General features: G+C 38.9%; 1 protein-coding gene across 2 annotated transcripts in view; it reads right to left on the bottom strand.

Moving 5' to 3' along the window:
• The window catches only part of lamb3 (laminin subunit beta 3), a 57,621-nt gene that overhangs the window by 12,070 nt on the left and 24,232 nt on the right, over window positions 1-21,319 (bottom strand). For both annotated transcript variants that reach the window (XM_012971195.3, XM_031896778.1), the window contains 13 exons: window positions 20,964-21,157; window positions 15,792-15,912; window positions 11,922-12,110; window positions 10,122-10,277; window positions 8,835-9,031; window positions 8,555-8,651; window positions 7,329-7,698; window positions 7,030-7,190; window positions 6,702-6,907; window positions 6,101-6,304; window positions 5,203-5,347; window positions 1,938-2,145; window positions 906-1,047 (listed from right to left, as the gene is read on the bottom strand). In XM_012971195.3, coding sequence (XP_012826649.2) covers window positions 906-1,047; window positions 1,938-2,145; window positions 5,203-5,347; window positions 6,101-6,304; window positions 6,702-6,907; window positions 7,030-7,190; window positions 7,329-7,698; window positions 8,555-8,651; window positions 8,835-9,031; window positions 10,122-10,277; window positions 11,922-12,110; window positions 15,792-15,912; window positions 20,964-21,157 — 2,390 coding nt within the window. The remainder of the gene's footprint in view (window positions 1-905; window positions 1,048-1,937; window positions 2,146-5,202; window positions 5,348-6,100; window positions 6,305-6,701; window positions 6,908-7,029; window positions 7,191-7,328; window positions 7,699-8,554; window positions 8,652-8,834; window positions 9,032-10,121; window positions 10,278-11,921; window positions 12,111-15,791; window positions 15,913-20,963; window positions 21,158-21,319) is intronic.

The following is a 21,319-nucleotide window of genomic DNA, read 5'->3' as shown; positions in this document are numbered from 1 at the left end:
AGTTGATTGCAGAGTCAGATATTGGTAAACACACTCTATGCTCTATGTGTGATGCTGGATCTCAGACAGTGCTGTTCTTAATGTTGGTACAGTTCAACACACACTTGAAAAATCCTGGGATACACCAGATTGCAGACAGTAATGATCTTCACTATGCACCCAGATATCACAGTAATACACTTTGCTAGCAGATCAACTAATTGCTCACATTGCACACACAAGGCTGCTGGAGATAATAAACTTGATAGCAGATACACACTGCGCAATCCTGTAAATGCTGATTCTTCACTACACAATACAGTTCTCTGGAAGGTTCTGCTGTACTTACAGTTTGTAGTGTAGCAGGCACATGGCTTGAGGGATGTTTTAGTTACCTCAGAGTAGATTGTAGATGAGCTCACAAGTTTCTCCAGAGATTATAATCCGACTGCAGAGATTGGATTATGGATCTTGCTGGATGGTACTCAGTTCTTACTATTCTGTCACCCACATGATTTATGCAGAAGATACCCTTCCTGAGGCCTTTGCTCGCATGGACGGCGTAACTTTGCTGATATATGCTGATGGCAGAGAGTTTACTCAATAAAACACTGCTTAATAATTAGGTGGTTCTTTAATCCAGGAATATTGCACAATACAAAGATTCTGGGGTTCAGAATGTCCAAACAATCAACAGGTTCTATAGGTAAGAACTGGTAATTTTGCAGCTCTATCCAAACTGACTGAAACTGGATCAGAAACTAAGGAACAGCATGGGAGGGAACAAGCTAGTGGGCTGGACTAACAAACATTAAACAGCAGGGGAGTAAGGAATATACCAAAACACATGTAATAACTGGCTGTAGTGACAGCACAAGAACGCTGGCTTTATTTTCTAAGAGAATACTCAAGATTACTTGTCTCACCTCATGCATGCGGTTCTGGATCTGTTGTAAAGATGAACTAGAACCGCGGATCTTGTCCTCAGCTTCCTGAAGTGCTGTCTTTGCTTGACTAAGATTCATGATAACCCCATCCACCCCATCTTCCACATCTTTGGCTTTGTTCCTATGCACATACAGACATTAATTAAATGTTACATTGGTTCACTGAACAGATTTGTGCTATAAGAACATTTATCATGCATGATATGGTTACTACACCCAGAATTTATAACATGGATGTTTCTTTTTAGCAGCTTTTAAGTAATTACCACATTTTTTTGGCAAACAGAAAAAGTTCAGCAAACTCTCAATTTTTTTAGGTTTGCTAATCCAATATATCCATCAGAGGTAGAGCAGAGCACCCTCTGTGATTCTGATGTTGCATATGAATGCATACACTGCTGTTTCTCCTGAATAAGAGAGCAATGGGCCACTTAGTCTGAGACTCCTACTAGAGGCAGTACAAGAAATCTTAGTTTAGTACATTGGGCATGTTTAATGTCATCAGATAAAGTTGTCAGCTTCAAAGGCAAGTTTTCTATAGTTTATACAGGAGCAGTGGCAAGCTCCATCATGTAGAAAACAAACAACCTGCAGGTAAAAACCCTGTGTAAATAAAGTGGTAAAATTCTTAATGAATCAGATGAAAGTGAGTGCAGGACTGGCCAGACCAGGGATGACTTTGACATAGTTAGCCAGTATATTGCAATATATGGACTAACAATCCCTGGGGAGGGGATTTCTTGTTAGCTTAGTGCACAAAATATCTTAACGTCATATATATATATTAATGATGAGTGACTGCAGAGGATATATTTGTCTGTATGAATTGTGTGGCCACATTACCTCATTGCAGCCTCGCCTAACAGTTTAAGATTTAGTTGTGAGCACAGCTTCCCATTTTTGTCAGCTTCAAAGGGTCATTTAGCTGTATTATACTTACGTAGATTGAAATTCTTAAACATGAGCTGGTTGGCAGAACAAGCAAATTGAGATGATGGAATAATTACCCACCTGGCAAGCTCAGCCTCACTCTGAAGTTTCTTGGCTTTGGCTATATCATCTTTTGTCTGGGATAGCACGCTGTCGATATTCGGGAGCTTGCCTGCTATAGAGCGAATCTCATTCATCTTCCTCAGAATGGAGGAGGCATCTGTAGGTAGCTTGAGAGACAAAATATACTCGCTGACTTCTTGGATCGTAGCTGGGTCAGTTGAAGGCTCTGAGAAAAATTAAAACAATTCACCTTATGATACAAATGATTGTATGAATTGTAAATTCATGGCAGCAAAGAGATAAATAGCAGAAAGGCTCACAATTAAGCAGTAATATGGGGTGTACATTTAGATATCAGATAAGGGCTTCTTTTCTGTTATTTTGGATTAATAGTGCTATATTAATATTATTCTATATGATATTATACATTAGAAACTCATTCTCTCACTATTACTGCTTTACCATTAACATGGATTTATTCTGGGTTATATAGCTTCCAATGTAAAAGTAAGAGTCATTAAAAAAGAAATGTTTATTTAGCAATAAATTGCACTGGAGGATTTGTAGTTATTCTGGATAACAGTTTTCTGTATAATCAATCCCATACATGTAATGTTCTATTACCTTTAAAGCCTAAATAATATTATTATATCATAAACCCTTTATAATAAACACCTTTAAATACATTTTATTTTATCCTTAAGTTGTGACTCCTACAATGCAGTGATGCCTTTTTTTTTTAATAGGAATGACATTCTGGTATAGTTGTTGCATTTATACACCAGTTTTGGAAGGCTAATCTGTCTTTATTCACCTTCAGGCTAATGCTCTGTAGGGTCACAGGATACACTTGGGGGAGGATGTGTGTGACGCACAATGAATAAAGCTGTCTATTCACCTTCAGCTTGTCTGAGGCTTACATGATTTGACATAATACTTATTATAGCCTTCTCACACTTCTGATGTGTCTGCCAAACTCACCACCACCTTTTTGTGAGGTGAACAGATCTGAATAAACATCATTGATATTTGAATGAATATGGCCTTCTCTTTATGAGTTATATTTTCTTTTACAAACTAAATAGACCCTAATTATGAAAAATGCAGATAATAGAATATGTTTATTTCTTTTCCAGATTCCCATTTAACACAGCTAACATAACTACTGGCCCTTGTATTTATAATCTGAAGCAGCCTGAGACACTATATACAAAGCCACCTTCTCTGACTTCTAATTCTTTCTGCCATCTTTCCTAGCACATTGCTTCTTCTCTATAGCCAATCCTGTTTATAAGATTTGGTATAAAATCTATATAACTAGATCTTACTTGGCCCCACACCAAATTTATTTTATGGCACATGCAAAAGCTTTAAAAGATCCCTTGTTTTACAACCTAAATATAGAGGTATGAGACCTGTTATCTAGAATGTTCTAGACCTGGGGTTTTCCGGATAAGGGGCCTTTGCGTAATTTGGATTTCCATACCTTAAGTCTAACTAATAAATCATTTAAACATTAATTGAACTTAACAGGATTGTTTTATCTCCAATAAGGATTAATTATATCTTAGTTGGGATCAAGTACAAGGTACTGTTTTATTATTACAGAGAAAAAGGAAATAATTTTTAAAAATGGGAATTATTTCATTAAAATGGAATCTATGGGAGATGGTCTTCTCGTAATTTAATGTTTTTTGGATAACAGATCCCATATCTGCACTGAATGTGGACCCTCAAAAGGCCTTCTGCACTTCTAGATTCCAAGCTTCATTCGTACTTTCTATGCCTAGTACACTTCTAGCAGAGGAGAAAAGGGTTCAGTTCAATGTGTCCGTTTTGATCCCTAAAGCACAAAAAATAGAAATAACTAGCTCTATTTGTCATCTTTCCATTCACTAGATATGGGGTTTTCCACAGTAATCCTTCCAAGGCTCTTCTATTATTAACAGATATGCTGACATTGCTAAAACTCAGGAGCCCAGCTTAGTGTGTAACCATGCTTTCTGCTAATGCTCTATACAGGTAACACCTGACTGTGGTGCACATGGCACCTGTGCCGATTTATGGTTCCTGTGATTATCAAACTAGTCTAGAATATTCACAGTGATTCATCTGACTGTAAAAGCAAAACAGTCTCCATGTCATATCAGACAAAGGATTCATGTGCTCATGAATTAATCACTTGTTATTAGCCTTATTTTTTTTTAAGCCAGTGCTCATTGCTGTAAGGCACCATGTACTTTGCCTTGCTCCCTCCTAAACAATTTGCATCCTCCAGCCATTTATTTGATGCTGTTGTGGCACCTATGTGCCTTGTGCAAACACTGATAAAATCAAGCAGCACCACATACAGAGTGATGCCCAATTCTTTTCACTCCTTTTACAGAGCAATAAGTGTTGCACCTCTAAGCCAGGCTCCCAGTAATAGGGACAGTTAATAAAAACACATACATTTTTTGCATTGACCCATTTCTGCATTTGTAGCTTGACCCAATTTTGATAAATGAGCCCTATAGTTTAGATGCTCCAGCAGCCACAAATGTTATTAATTTACTGTATTCAAAGCTGTTGTGCTTACTGTTAAATGGATAAAAAAAAAGACATTCCACAAGTATTTAAAAGTTCCTCTCTTGTAACTAAGCTAAATTCAGACCATTATAGACAGAGAAAACTGTCTGCTTATCGTGCTGGGAGCATGTGATCCAATCCACAAATGCACCAGTGCTGACTAGTAGCAAAGTGACCCATTCACAGCAAAGGCAGAAAACAGCAAGGTATAATGAACATAGTACCACATGCAAGGATGGCCGGGACGGTTCCACAATGGACTGAGAGAGAAGAGAGGACACTAATGATAAAAATAGTTTCATAAAGAGTCTAAAAGGCCTAAAATAGGGGGGCAGGCCACCTTCACAAAATGTATTATTTTCTTTTTTCAGTTGGAACTGATATATTGGTTATTGCTGAAAAACGTATCGCTAAAGTATGAATAGCTGGAAAAAGAAGAACTAGAAAACACTATAAACTCTAGAAACCTACATTTTGAAAAATAAAAGAAGATATTAAACTGGTGAACTTTTAAATATAGTGGTCTGTGTGAATAATCTGGCTCTTTAAAAATTAATTTCTTTTTAAATGATTTAAGTGAGATTTAAGTGCGCTGACTACTGTACATTTAACAATAGTAATAAATATAATTATAACCAATAAAATAGTTTTATGAGATTATTTGCTGTATATAATGTGTATAAAAAATAAGAGAGTTAATAATCCCATTTATTACCTGTCAGGAAATCTCTGACTTGCTGTATGAACTGCCGTGAGTGTCCCATATCCTCCTCCATGCGACTTCTGGCTCTGCTAACCTGTTCTGTCAGTTGCTTGGCATTATCCTGAATCTGACTGGCAGTTTTCTCTGCATCCTGAATCTGTGAAATATTCAAAAAAATGGGTGGCTTTATATAAGTGTCTCCAATGCCTTTCATTATGCCATTATTTAAATGATTACCTTATGTGTATCCGGTTACTGCATTCTGTCAACCATTACAAATTAAAGGGGCAGTTCAAATGAACTTTTAGTATGAAACAGACAGTAATAATCTGAGATTTTTTGCAAATGGTCTTTGTGCTTTTTATTTTTGTGTGTGTGTTTTTTTTAACTTTTGTAAGTGTTTTATTTTTTGCAGCTTTTCATTTTGGAATTTCTGCCGCTATCTACATGTAGTTGCTAGGGTCCAAATTACCCTAGAAACCAGGCAGAATAAGAGATGAATATAAATAGGAGAGGACCTGATTAGAAGGATTAGTAATAGAATAACAATAGAATTATAACCTCAAAAAAATATTTTTTTTTGCCTAGGATAAATTGCCATAGGATACATGATTTCACATTGCTTTGTTATATTCTGAGATTATATACATATATATACATATATATGAATATACATATACATATATATATATATATATATATATATATATACCACTTTATGCAATGTTTGGCTGGAATGGGAAGTGGAGCAGTCTACCCCCACTGGTGCAAAAGGTACACAGTTTTGGGAAATACGTTGCTGCAAGAGGAAAATCCCTGTGAATAGCAAGTAATTGGCTTAAGGTAGCACCAACAACAACCCTATGCGCGAAATTGCCCTAAAGGTACAATGCTAGGTTAGTTGGTTTACCATCAATGCATTTTTCTGCAGCTTGTTGTTAATGTCCTGAAGATCTTGAGAAGTTTTCTCTGTGTTCCTCAAGGCATTACTGGATAAAGGGAAAGCCCCACGACAAAGAGACCCCACCTTACACAGAGAGTTATTGTTTCTTTGACATACAGGTCCAGGACACTCTTCAGGGGTGCAGGGATCTATTCGCACACCTTCACAGATCTATAAAAGTACAATCACAGTATGAATGTAGAATAGCAGCCTTTTTTTATTGTACAGTGGTAATTTGAAGTCTACAAATGCAAGAGCAAAATTGTGTGCTTTGTGTATTAATCACCATTCACATTTACCTGCATCAATACACGCTTCACTATACTTGTGCCTCATGGTAAAATACAGGTTAAATGCATTGTGCTACATAAGGTGCATGGTGCAAATTACAAAGCAAATAGACTCAAAGTAGAACTTAAGGAGGTGTTACCTCCAGAGCTCAAGTTGCAGCACATGGTACTATTACATCTGAATTTTGGGGAAGGCTCGGGTGTGAGTGGGTAAGAAAATAACATGCATTTTGCAATTTAACACTCATTTAGAAATAGAAAAGTAAATTACAGCTTACCCTGTTGATGGTTGGAGTGAGGTTTGGGTAGGAAAGTTCTTCCTTGAGTGTCTCAAGGTCAGCCAATAATTCTGTGGATTTTCCTTCTAGCCCCAGTGCCACTCTCCTGCTGTCCTTGGACTGAGACAAAACACCTTCTGCTGCAGCAATGCTCTTAGCAGACTCCAATGATGACTGGTAGGCACTGTTAACAGCCATGAATATACCTAGAATATAAACACATTGTGAGCCTCATTTTATGTGTACTGTAGTTGCTTACAATGTAATGCAGGTAAATATGTTTAAAGCATAAAAAGTTCATGTCAAGTAACAGAGGTCTCCACTCTACCTGAGGCATCATTGCTGATGGAACTGCTATGTTGCTCCTTTTTGCTCTGGTAAAGTAAATTTATTCTGTTAAACTGACCCCGAAGTGAATGTATATTGTTTGAAAGAGGTGCAAAGCTCTCAGGCTCTGGGAGGTTGGTATTCAGTTGCTGTGCATCACCTCTGTACCAGGGCACAAAAAAGAGTTAAGTTGTAAGACTTACTCCCTTCCATGGTACAGAAATTACAAAGAGGAAAACACAAGGCAAAGAAAAACTCTATGAAAAATCATGAGGAATGTGAGCAGGAAAGACACCTTACCTCATCCTGGAAAGCTTGCTTTCTGCACGGGACAGCTCATTATCTGGAATGGGGGTTCCAGTGGAAATCCTCTGAACGCGCTGAAGTGCAGCTTCAACTGCTGCCATGCGTGGTCCCAGCCCCAGGTCAGAGTCTTGCCCTTGACCAGTGGTCATGTTAAGCAATGATTGCGTATGAGACCTCAAAGCATTTATTTCATGGTCATAGAAGTGGAAACATTGGTGACAGGCTCTGCATGTAGGGAAGGGGTCAGAGTACCCACGCTGGCATGAATCACAACGAACTCCAGTAATTCCTGGCCGGCACAGACACCTGCCATTTGCTTTGTCACAGCCTTGCTCAAGTGTGCCTTGGAAGTCACAGTTACATGCTAAATAAAGAGAGACAAAGTCAATGCCAACAATAGTTTTTAAATGTTTCAAACAGTCTTGATTTGATTATTGATTTCCTGTAGTCAGATAGCATGTGTTCTACAGTATTTAACTGTCAGTTTACTCAGGAGCCAATTGACTTGTCTGTAAGTTTTTGCCCTGTGGCACAACATCAGAGTACCCAGAGAAAACCTACACAAGCACAGAGAAAACATACAATTACTATGTGCCAAATCCATAATTTTTCTTATTTTACCAATTACCAAAGAGGTTAACTAAATACAACCCTAAGTTTAATAATAATGTATGAGAAAAATAAAATCAAATTACCTGTGAACAAAAATTATTGTGATCAGTTGTCGAGATATTTACAATCACATAACTTTTAGTGTTCAAATTTGATTCAGCTGAATATTTGGAATGTTACCAAATCCAAACACTACTAAGAGTGCTAGGATTAGGCTAAACCCTGAACCAATATCTGTAGTTGGCGCTTCCCTACTTTGCATATAGTGCATAGGTCAGGGCTGAACTCTGTACCATAGTGCCCCAAAGTATTGGTGCCAACCACTGAGCCTTCCTGCTGTACCATTATAAGGTATGAGTGTCACTGGTCTAAACTCAAACACAGTGCTTTTAGGATTCATTTAGAAAAGTATTGTAGAACTACTCAATATCTTCTAATGTCCATTCATTTTACAATAGGACTAGTGCCTAACAACTGGGCAGCTACTGTTTTGGAGTACAGAGTGGGCAAGAAATCTTTTCTTTCTGTTATATCTATTTTGAATATTTGATGGTTTATGAACCTTTGTGTTTGCCACATGGTTGCACAAAGAAGACACACATACATACCTCTGCATCCTGTCTGTAGGCTGCCATACATCCTGTCAGGGCACTCTGTACAGAACCTCCCCCCAAATCCTTCACGGCACAGACACTGCCCAGTAGCCTGCACAGAAACACAAATGGTAAATGGTATGACTAACACCATGAAAGGCTTAAAGAGCATTCTTTAATGAGGGATTTATAAGCTGACGGTATCGACTGTTTATAGCAAATGCTGTTTAAGCAGATGCTCCTCACTCACGAATACTCAGGTATCAAATTGTTCTCCTAAAATCCCTTTGCCTACCTGGTTACACTGGAGGCTGTAAGAGTTCCTAGGGTGACACCCACACCTCTCACAGCCTCGCCCGCTGGCCAAATTCCAATGATTTGTAGCACACTGGTCACAACGCTGTCCTAAGACATTTGGGAGACACTTGCACTGACCAGTTTCACTGTCACATGGCTGGTCTCTCTCCATCCCCTGTGGATTACAGGTACATTCTGTAGAAAGAAGAAACAGAGGGTTCAGCTAGAGCCAACCAAAATGAATTTATAGTTGGTCAAAGTGAATGCTATAAGCCTTATGTAATAATCATTAATAGGGTAAACACTAATATGTAGCATACTTAAATTTATTGTAAATGTGAAATACCCAATGATTTAATGTGTCATTGTACTGTGACAGAATAAACAAAACAGAGCCAAACTGCAAGAGGAATAGAGGCAAAAAATATTAGTTATAAGGACACGTGGACACTTACAATTTAAGTGGTACATAGGTAGATGGTAAAAATAAAAATCCACAGAAGAAGCACACAGATTATCTAATACCTCCATAAGCTGCTCCACAAAAATGTATTTTAAAAGGGATCCTCAAACTACGGCCCCTGGAGGATGCAGCAGGGAGCCGGCCGTAGTTTGAGGATGCAGGGGGTGGGGGCGTAGTTTGAGGACTACAGTCCAGCCCCCCGAACAGTCTGAGGGACCATGAACTGGCCTCATGTTTAAAAAGTTTGAGGACCCCTGATCTACTAGTTAAGGTAGGGCTGCCATATCCAAACCATTTGAAATAAAAAATAATGAGTAAAACAAGAGTTTTATATTAACTAATTGGATTGTGCACCATATGTTTAAACATATACACAAGAATAAACAGATAACCCAATAAACACAATCAGAATATAAAGAAAAAGTCCTAGATTGCCCCCTAGTGGCTTGGCCGGAACCAAGTTGCATATGTGTCCTATTGGCTTTTTATTATGGCTTTTTATTATTTTTTAAATCCTTTTGGACTTTTGGGTCAATAATCTGGAATCTAATGGACACAGCAGTAGTTAGAAACTGGGAAATCAGAACTGCCACAGTAGGTCAGTGTCTCCAAACAATACCTGGTATATTGACAGATCTGAGTTTGCTAATCAAGAGTGCAGCACAACTTTATATTAAGGACAATGACTAAAATAAATGTAACAATTATATTAAATTATATTAAGATATTTTTGCTGAATGATGTGCCCAAAAGGTGCTCCACTGAAAAATGTTGTGACGCTTTTGTTTGTGCTTAATATAATGATTTCCCTATAATACTCACTGGTGCAGCCCTGAGGGTTGGAAGCACTCAGGAGGTAGTATCCTGGCTTGCACTGGTCACATCGTTCCCCACCAACATTTTCTTTACAGTTACAGCGCCCAGTCAGATCGTCACAGCTCCCGCCATCAATACTCCCCTCTGGGTCACAGTCACATGCTGCAAAATTAGTTACGCATTAGCATTCTCTAACCATACATTCAGAACTTTCCTGCAAGTCCAAAGGAAGTCATGATTTGCACTGGATTCACAAGAATTCTATTTTGTGGAATCATGTTGCACATGTGTTGCATTATGTGTTACAAAGTTACAATGTCACCAAACACATTATTACTCCAAAGAGGAGCAAGTTACAAAAGCCAAGTTTGTGCAATATTTGAATAAAGAAGACTGATGGTAGGCTAACATCTGGGCCATTACAAATGATGTTTATTAATGGACTAATTTAGTTTTTGGATATGGACTTTCAGCAGGCAAAGCTTGGCAAGCTTCTGCAAAAATCAATGGGAGGTACCATTTCAAAATATAAGATCACGTTTTTCTGTAAATATGCTGGCTGGAAATTGAGAAGAAACTGCAAGAGTTCAGTCAGGTTTGGACTTGGTTTATAATTTGTCCAAATTTTTTGCGTTTTTTCAGTATTCGGACAAATTCAAAAATTATTTGGTGCACCCTCTACTTCTATGCCTATTTCTCTGAATGCTATTTTTAATGCAGAATGTAGGGCAATGGCACATGTGACATTGTGCCTGTCTGACTGACTGTCCATGGGAAGAATGCTCTGAAAAGGTGAAAACCATGGAACATTTCCTGCTTCATTGTCCCTTTGACATTGAAGTATATAAGAAAGTTAAGAAAGTCTCTAATGCCTTGGGCATTCCCTACCTCTTTGGCTTAAATTGCAAGGAGTGGGCCTACGGGGCATTCAGGCATCACTGGGGCTTTGATTTGAGCACATTTTTTCTAGTTAGTTCTGTTGTCTGCTTTTACACTTGGAATGCACGGTGTCAGGTTCCCACTAGGCACAAGTTATCTTCTGTTTAGAAGTGGTGGGAACCATACTGTGTGAGCTTTGGAAGGAGGTAATTTTAAGAGCTGAATCTTTATGGAGCAGGTTTTGTTTTCAGTCTCCTTGAAACCCTTTACTTACCAGCTACTTTTTAATAGCCTCTGTGGTGTGTGGCTATTCTCTTTCATGCCCTATAGATATTTTAATTTAGTGGATTTTTATGATTGGGCCCATATTGTTTTAGGTGAGTAACCTGCGTCTCTGTCTTTCTGTCCTTAGGGTTTTGGTGGGCTTTTGTATGATAGGGTTAGTAGGAGTTGTAAATATAGTTATATATATATATGCATATACTGTATGTGTAGTATCCTACCATCATATTTATCTTAAAGACTTTGGTTACAGTAGGTAAAATGCTTGTAAATATATAATCTAATTTATGAAGAAAGTTCAAGTTCATTATTTATGGATTTTGAGATATAATATCTGTTTTTGTTTTGTAATTGAATTATTTTTCAATTTCTTACGTTGCTTGTTTTTCAATTTAAAATGAAAATTGCATTGTGCCTGATGTACAATTGCCCTCCATTGCCCGCATGAGAAAGCTGTGGTTGCTATAGGTAAATGCCACATGATACTTGCCTGAAAACACAAACATAATAGCAGGAATTCACTAACCATAAGTAGAATGGTACAGAGAGGCTCATATTTACTACCCAACGCTAGGAAAATACCCAAACTGGGCCCTTTGTATGCATGTTCATTAGCATTAAAATCCCAAATATAAGGCGACTCACAGATACAGGCATCTCTGTGGCTCATGTCTTTGTTGGGATTCCTGTAATAGTCTGACCGGCACCTCTCGCAGTTCCTTCCTGTGGTTCCATCTCTGCAATTGTCACACACACCCCCACTCACTCTGCCACTGGCTTCATACACAGCCGGGTCAAAGTGGCACTTATCAGCATGATTGTTACAGTTGCACCCTGTAATCAGGAAAAGGCAGATTATTTTGGTAACAATTTATGTTGTATCATTATGAGTAGGTAATATACGCAACAAGGTTTCAGACAGCAAACTGATGGACATACAATCTCATTAAAATTTATCTTTCCACACCATTTTTCCCTTTGCCAAACTTTCTTCACTTTTCTACTGAATAAATTGCAACCACAATTCTTTTAATAATAGAATAATATAATAATAGACTGTATTGTGTTACTAAAAAGAGAAGCACTACTGAATATAAGCTGACCCACATCATCAGAGATTGTATATTGGAGATTCAACTGTGGAAAAAGGTGTTTATTTTTCCTTTATCTATATGGAACATTAGGTTGACAATGATTATGTTGCCTGGGCTGCAGTTTTAGGCATCCATAGGTGTTGGGCTGAGGACAGACTGAGAACCAATGTAATGACCTAAATATCCTACTGAAAGCCATGCTGTGTATGTAATTGCACTCAATGTCTGCAGATTTATAAAATGACCACTAGATGGAAACCAAATCCTGTTTTGGAATGGCACCCTTGTATGTGGATTAGCTGATTTTGTTTGGCCTTTACTAGCAATTCAGATGATGGCAAACCCAAGTAAATGTGGCCATACACAGGCCGACAAATGCTGCTGACTTGGCCCCTACAGAGCGACCCGACAGCTTATCAGGCCATTTTTAGGGTGGCTTGTTAATTAATTTCAGCCAGATAGCTATCAAGTTGGTTTAAAAGTCACTCTGGACAAGAACTGCATTGGCACATTGATATAGTCCTCATCCAAAGGGTCTTTGTAAGCATGCTGTATAGAACTGCCAACTTTTCAGTTTTCTAAAAATGGAAAGTGATGTAAAAGGTGGTAGGGTGATGTTACAAAGAGTGGAGTTATGATATCAGGGGCAACAATGACATTATAATAATGTAGGGATGGGCTTATGCCATAAGGTAGTAGTGATATGGTGCACTGGGAACGAGTTCGACTGTGCCATGTGCTAAAATTCCCCGGGTATCAGGTTTATGGCTAACTACAGGGCACCACTGCCCCCGCCGCAAGAAAAAATAAAAAAAAAAAGACTAACCTGCCTCGCCCTTCCCTCCACCAGGCTCTTGTCCCCCCGCTCAAGCAGCCATGGAAAGGGAATTTCCACAGTTAGAGAGGAAGCAGCCCCCATAGTCAGTTCCCTCCAATTCCCCCCCCGGGCATCTGAGCGACCATGGTGTCTGTTTCCTTTATACTTATGCCACCAAAACTAGGACAGTTAAATGGGAAAGCCCTAGGAAAAACTGAACTGTCTGGTTCAAAACTGGACAGATGGCAACCCTGCCATAATATGATGTGATTGTTGGCTCTGACGCATGGGTGACCAAATCACCAAAGACCTTTCCAAAAGAGCAGATCTTTATATGTATCACCACCTTAACTTGAGCTTGCCCACTACAGATTTAAGATGTACAGATTTAAGTTGCTGACTCAGCTTATGTGCTTGTGAACAGGGACCCCCATGGGCCTCCCTGACCGATATCTGGGTAAAAATTGGGCTGATGTCGATCAAGCAGGATTTATTTTCCTGTCAGATCAGGGACTGCATCAGCTCCTTGATGCGGTCCTTGCTCCAATGGGTTCTATTCCTGTTGTTGTAACTCGATTGTTTAGGCCTTGGGCCAAACGATTGGATTACTTCAATATCACCTACCTTAGGTGGGCATATCGGTGAAAAGATCCGCTCATTTGGCAACCTCAACAAACGAGCGGATCTTATAGTGTTGGGTTGGGTTTAGTCTTATAATTGATAGAATCACCTTGCTATACTTCCATGAGCATCTGGACCAGAATAGCTCTTAGTTAGTGATGAGAGAAATTTTTCAGCAGACATGGATTTTTTCACAGTTTTGAGAATTTTTCGGCAAAGCGAAATGGGACAGATTAGCTCATCATTACTCTTAGTTCATTCCAAATCATGTTATTTGCTTAGTGATCTACCCCTTCATAACTCCAGGGTAGCAAGCCAACAGTCTTAGAACCTTAATTACATACTAAAGCAATTGCTCATAAACACCTAAAACATGTGGTCAGCCACAGAATGTAAGCAAAAAGTTCATATGACAAAACTGAGCACAAAGAGATTAAAACAACTAGTGTGTGTTTCTTTTTACTCTTAAGTGCATACAAGCTGGGCCAAAAACACACTATACTAGTGAAATAAATCAAACTTTCACACAACATTTTCTTGAAATGTTATTTTTGCAACAGTGGACAGACTTCCATTGTTTTTTACCATTTAAATTCCTGCTGCTAGTCATTAATCAGCTGCATGGGCAAAGGGGAAGGGAAGTCAAAATAAATCCATGGAAATACATTTTGGCATCTCCGTAACAAGAGAAAACAGGATTAGTTCTGACGAATAAACAGGCTTTTGACTTGATGAGAAGCTTCACAATAGCCCCTCACTATGATATATAAATTCACTATATACAGCTGAACTCTTAAAACTCAGCTAAGCCAAGTGTTTTTTTAATATGTAATGTTTTTAATTTGTATTATTAATTTTTACCATAATCAGTCAACTATACCCACACATGTATAATAATATTTAGGTCAAGACTAGGATTAAAAATAGGCTCCGGCATTTTAAGTACACAGAGGCCCAAAGAGACCCCCACCAGACCACTTAATAGTGACTGTCTATGGGATCTTACAGCAGCCCCTCTGTCATTTGCACAGATTGCACAGATTGCCATGATAATATTACTTAAGTTGCTTACATAGATGCAGCTAGTATGTAGCATTATTATAGTAAATCAAAGCTACTTTATACACAGGTATGCAGTTCTGCACCCAAAGAGTTAATGAAATGAATTACAGCCAGACATTATCATCACTCCTTAGACATTACGTATTTGTATAGATGGAGACACAAATCCACTGGGGTAAACCTTGTAAACTCATAGAAGTTTGATCCATGTGCCATTATAATCTTAGCAGTGAAATATAACAATATGTCTATTGCTGCTCACATTTCAGTGCAAATGCTAAAGACTATAGCATTCTACATACAGCTACATCTGCATTAAATCTTAGGGAAAATGGTATTCCTGTACTGTAGATAATAAGCCAACTACTAACTACATGCTGGGCTCATGCACATTTTGGTACCTTTTTCCATACTGTGGGTAGTTTTTTATGTACTTTTTTGTTAGGGTCAAGAGAAATCAGTAGCAGTTTAAACCCTATTCTGGGAAACCCAAAACGGACTGTAAGGAAATTCCAGTGTCTTTCGTTCACAATATATATAAATATATATGAGTTCCCTATTCCTTATGCTTCCACAAACATGCATGTTCCATAGAAAACATAGCAACCAAAAAGCTGCTGGCGTTTAAACAGGTGACTAGTAAATGCTTTCTGCTGATTGCTATAGATGACTAGGCATGTAGCAAATTTTACCCCTTATTACATAATGAGCCATTATTCACATCATATATAAACACCTTAGGCACAGGAACAAGCCTCCCTTTTCTAGTATACAGATTTTCACTGGATATTATATTGGACTTATTCTAATTTACAAGCTGCACCGATGACTAGTAACATCCTTTAGATTTACAGCACAGCAATCGTCAAAATATGATTTATGTTTACATTCTTCACAGACACATGTATCAATAACACTTACTTCTGCACTCATTTGGATAGTTGTCATCGGCTGGCCTCCAAGGCAAGTCATGAAAAAGGTCAGCACAACGTTCACAGTTTTCCCCAACAGTATTGTGCTGGCAAATACATTTATCATACACCTAAAGGGTATACAGAAAAGAAAAATTTGACTAGTTCATAGGTCACAGTTGGTCTGTGAGCTTCTGCTTGACTGAGGATTCTCTGAGGTACAATTTATGTAAGGAGGCAAATTTGAGATCTTTGTCCTCTATACAAGGTAGATTTGCCCCAGTGTAGTAATTAATTGCATATTCCATTGGCTGCTATGGGATCATGTCCAGTGTTCTTTAGTGAACATGCCACATATTCTGCATAATCCTTGTTGCCTCCAGTTAATAGCACACAATTGATTAGGCATGAATCAGCTAAAGGCTTCCAGCTGTTTACAAACTACAGCTAACATTTGTGTGGGTGAGCATTTGGGGAACAGTGATCACAACATGGTCTCCTTTGAGATAATGCTGCAGAGACAGCGCTATAAGGGAGTAACTAATACGCTCAATTTTAGACGTGCAGACTTTGCCAGTATAAGGGCATCTCTGCAATGTGTCAACTGGGAAAGGCTTTTCATGGGGTTAGACACAGAAGGAAAATGGAACATCTTTAAAACATTGCTTTGTAGGTATACACAACAGTATATCCCCCTTGTAAGCAAGGAGAGGCATCGCAAAGCAAAACCTTTATGGCTGAATAAAAGTGTTATTGTCGAGGTTGGTAAGAAAAAACGTGCTTTTAGGGCATTCAAGTTAGCTGGGACAGCAGAAACTTTCATCAGGTACAAGGAAGCAAATAAAGCATGCAAAAAAGCTATCAAGCAAGCTAAAATAGAAATGGAAAGGGATATTGCAGCTAGGAGTAAAAAGAATCCTAAATTATTTTTTAATTATGTGAATAGTAAAAAAATGAAGCAAGAAGGGGTGGGAACTTTATTATCACGGGGGGGTAAGTTGGTTGATGAGAATGGGGAAAAAGCTGAAATTTTGAACTCTTATTTTTCATCTGTCTATACATCTGAGGAGCCAGATAATGAAGGCTTCCCTTGTAATATGCCCAGTTCTAGTAATTTAGCTACTGGCGCATGGGTCACTCGGGAGGAAATTCAAAAGAGACTTGAACATGTAAAGGTAAACAAAGGTCCAGGGCCGGATGGGATTCATCCCAGGGTATTAAATGAGCTGAGCGCTGTGATTGCCAAACCTCTTCACTTAATTTTTCAGGATTCATTGAGGTCTGGCATGGTGCCAAGAGACTGGCGGATTGCTAATGTGGTGCCGTTATTTAAAAAGGGATCCCGTTCTCAGCCTGAAAACTATAGGCCTGTTAGTCTGACATCAGTAGTAGGAAAACTTTTGGAAGGGGTAATAAGGGATAGGGTACTTGAATACATTGCAGTTCACAATACTATTAGTTTGTGCCAGCATGGTTTTATGCGTAACAGATCTTGCCAGACTAATTTAGTCACCTTTTATGAGGAGGTGAGCAGGAACCTCGATGCTGGAATGGCAGTTGATGTCATCTACTTGGACTTTGCTAAAGCGTTTGATACAGTACCTCACAGAAGGTTAATGATCAAATTAAGGAATATTGGCCTAGAACATAATATTTGTAATTGGATAGAGAACTGGCTGAAGGATAGATTACAAAGAGTGGTTGTAAATGGAACATTTTCTAATTGGACCAGTGTGGTTAGTGGAGTACCGCAGGGGTCAGTCCTTGGGCCTTTGCTTTTTAACTTGTTTATTAATGACCTGGAGGTGGGCATAGACAGTACTGTTTCTATTTTTGCTGATGACACTAAATTGTGCAAAACTATAAGTTCCATGCAGGATGCTGCTGCTTTGCAGAGCGATTTGACAAAATTAGATAACTGGGCAGCAAACTGGAAAATGAGGTTCAATGTTGATAAGTGCAAAGTTATGCACTTTGGTAGAAATAATATAAACGCAAACTATCTACTGAATGGTAGTGTGTTGGGGGTTTCCTTAATGGAGAAGGATCTAGGGGTTTTTGTTGATAACAAGTTGTCTAATGCCAGGCAGTGTCATTCTGTGGCTACTAAAGCAAATAAAGTGCTGTCTTGTATAAAAAAGGGCATTGACTCAAGGGATGAGAACATAATTTTGCCCCTTTATAGGTCCCTGGTAAGGCCTCACCTTGAGTATGCAGTGCAGTTTTGGGCTCCAGTCCTTAAGAAGGATATTAATGAGCTGGAGAGAGTGCAGAGACGTGCAACTAAACTGGTTAAGGGGATGGAAGATTTTAACTATGAGGTGAGACTGTCAAGGTTGGGGTTGTTTTCTCTGGAAAAGAGGCGCTTGCGAGGGGACATGATTACTCTGTACAAGTACATTAGAGGGGATTATAGGCAGTTGGGGGATGTTCTTTTTTCCCATAAAAACAATCAGCGCACCAGAGGTCACCCCTTTAGATTAGAGGAAAGGAGCTTCCATTTGAAGCAGCGTAGGTGGTTTTTCACGGTGAGGGCAGTGAGGTTATGGAATGCCCTTCCTAGTGATGTGGTAATGGCAGATTCTGTTAATGCCTTTAAGAGGGGCCTGGATGAGTTCTTGATCAATCAGAATATCCAAGGCTATTGTGATACTAATATCTACAGTTAGTACTAGTGGTTGTATATATAGTGTATGTATGTGAGTGTATAGATTGGTAGGTGTGGGTTGTGTGTGCTGGGTTTACTTGGATGGGTTGAACTTGATGGACACTGGTCTTTTTTCAACCCTATGTAACTATGTAACTATGTATGTAACTATTAGGATTCAATAACAGTATTCAAGTTAGCTGGGACAGCAGAAACTTTCGTCAGGTTCAAGGAAGCAAATAAAGCATGCAAAAAAGCTATCAAGCAAGCTAAAATAGAAATGGAAAGGGATATTACAGCTAGGAGTAAAAAGAATCCAAAATTATTTTTTAATTATGTGAATAGTAAAAAAATGAAGCAAGAAGGGGTGGAAACCTTATTATCACGGGAGGGTAAGTTGGTTGATGAGAACGGGGAAAAAGCTGAAATTTTGAACTCTTATTTTTCATCTGTCTATACATCTGAGGAGCCAGATAATGAAGGCTTCCCTTTTAATATGCCCAGTTCTAGTAATTTAGCTACTGACGCATGGGTCACTCAGGAGGAAATTTAAAAGATACTTGAACATGTAAAGGTAAACAAAGGTCCAGGGCCGGATGGGATTCATCCCAGGGTATTAAATGAGCTGAGCGCTGTGATTGCCAAACCTCTTCACTTAATTTTTCAGGATTCATTGAGGTCTGGCATGGTGCCGAGAGATAATATTTGTAATTGGATAGAGAACTGGCTGAAGGATATAGTACAAAGAGTGGTGGTAAATCGAACATTTTCTAATTGGACCAGTGTGGTTAGTGGAGTACCGCAGGGGTCAGTCCTTGGTCCTTTGCTTTTTAACTTGTTTATTAATGACCTGGAGGAAGGCATAGAAAGTACTGTTTCTATTTTTGCTGATGACACAAAATTGTGCAAAACTATAAGTTCCATGCAGGATGCTGCCGCTTTGCAGAGCGATTTGACAAAATTAGAAAACTGGGCAGCAAACTGGAAAATGAGGTTCAATGTTGATAAGTGCAAAGTTATGCATTTTGGTAGGAATAATATAAACGCAAACTATCTACTGAATGGTAGTGTGTTGGGGGTATCCTTAATGGAGAAGGATCTAGGGATTTTTGTTGATAACAAGTTGTCTAATTCCAGGCAGTGTCATTCTGTGGCTACTAAAGCAAATAAAGTGCTGTCTTGTATAAAAAAGGGCATTGACTCAAGGGATGAGAACATAATTTTGCCTCTTTATAGGTCCCTGGTAAGGCCTCACCTTGAGTATGCGGTGCAGTTTTGGGCTCCAGTCCTTAAGAGGGATATTAATGAGCTGGAGAGAGTGCAGAGACGTGCAACTAAACTGGTTAAGGGGATGGAAGATTTAAACTATGAGGTGAGACTGTCGAGGTTGAGGTTGTTTTCTCTGGAAAAGAGGCGCTTGCGAGGGGACATGATTACTCTGTACAAGTACATTAGAGGGGATTATAGGCAGATAGGGGGTGTTCTTTTTTCATTCTCTTCCATTTGAAGCAGCGTAGGTGGTTTTTCACGGTGAGGGCAGTGAGGTTGTGGAATGCCCTTCCTAGAGATGTGGTAATGGCAGATTCTGTTAATGCCTTTAAGAGGGGCCTAGATGAGTTCTTGAACAATCAGAATATCCAAGGCTATTGTGATACTAATATCTACAGTGGTTGTATTTATAGTTTATGTGAGTGTATAGATTGGTAGGTGTGGGTTAGGTGTGCTGGGTTTACTTGGATGGGTTGAACTTGATGGACTCTGGTCTTTTTTCAACCCTATGTAACTATGTAACTATGTAAGTATAGGGTATAAAGCAGTTGAAGATCCATTACCTGCCTTTACTTGGCATAAAATACTGTAAAGCAAGCAATATTTTAAATTTACACTGGTGTCAATGCCACCATGGCATAAAAATAAATTGTACAGGATAAATGTATGAAAATGATCTACTTTAATGGAGTGACATAATGAGTTACGGCGGTGAGAGATATGGTATGCCTAGGTAATGTTAGTTCTATTTGGAAATTAATTATGCAGATATTAGGATGCAGCTTTACACTTGCATGCAGATGCATCATATTTTTTTTTTGTCTTTTGGCAAAAAGACTGATCATGGAGTTTCTAACAAACCATGCAATGCCTTCAATACTGCCTGGCCCTGGTGGATATATTAAGGATAACTACCTCTAAAACTTTTGTTCATTTAGAGCTTTTTAGTTTTTTTGCACATGTAGTAGCTCTATGCACAAAATGTTATGGTTCACAATCCACCCTCTCTCTATCTCACCCATGTTGCCACTCTCTAAGCCTTAGCTGTTGGCTAAGGCCCTGTCCAGCAAAGGGCCCACTGGTGCATTAGCCAAGTGTGCATGCATAAGTGCTGATACCTGACTTTCCATGACGTTACTATGAGAGGGTAGCAGCTAACCCAGCACCTGGAAAATGAACTTGGGGGGGTTCAATCAATTAAATCAATAACTGATAATTCAAACTGACATTTAATTTGTAAAAGCTTATAAAGATGGATTATGTCACCTGAATGTCGCCATAGTGGTCTCTGTCCAGGGCACCACTTGGCATGCATCGATCTGCATGGCCATAACAGAAACAGCTGCCATGCACACGCATCACATCTACAGAATAAAATGTACTTGGTTCGCGATACCTCCGGGGAGGGAGACGCACAAGTTGTGTGAAATTCAGCCTCAGGTTGGTGAAATCTGCAAGGTCTAGAACAAGATAAAATTGATGTGGATTAAAAAAAATGATATTTTGCCAGTAAGAATAAAAATGATGCTGTTCTGCTGGCAGATTGGCAGATGTGAGGCAAGTTTTTAGGGTCCACAGAGATACCAAAAGTCTAAGGTGTCACCATGCGTACTGAATTATTG

This window comes from Xenopus tropicalis, chromosome 2, assembly GCF_000004195.4.
Source record: "Xenopus tropicalis strain Nigerian chromosome 2, UCB_Xtro_10.0, whole genome shotgun sequence".
In the NCBI taxonomy this organism is placed as follows: Eukaryota; Metazoa; Chordata; class Amphibia; order Anura; family Pipidae; genus Xenopus; species Xenopus tropicalis.
The sequence above is the reverse complement of the archived record's forward strand: the minus strand, read 5'-3'. Positions and strand labels throughout refer to the sequence as shown.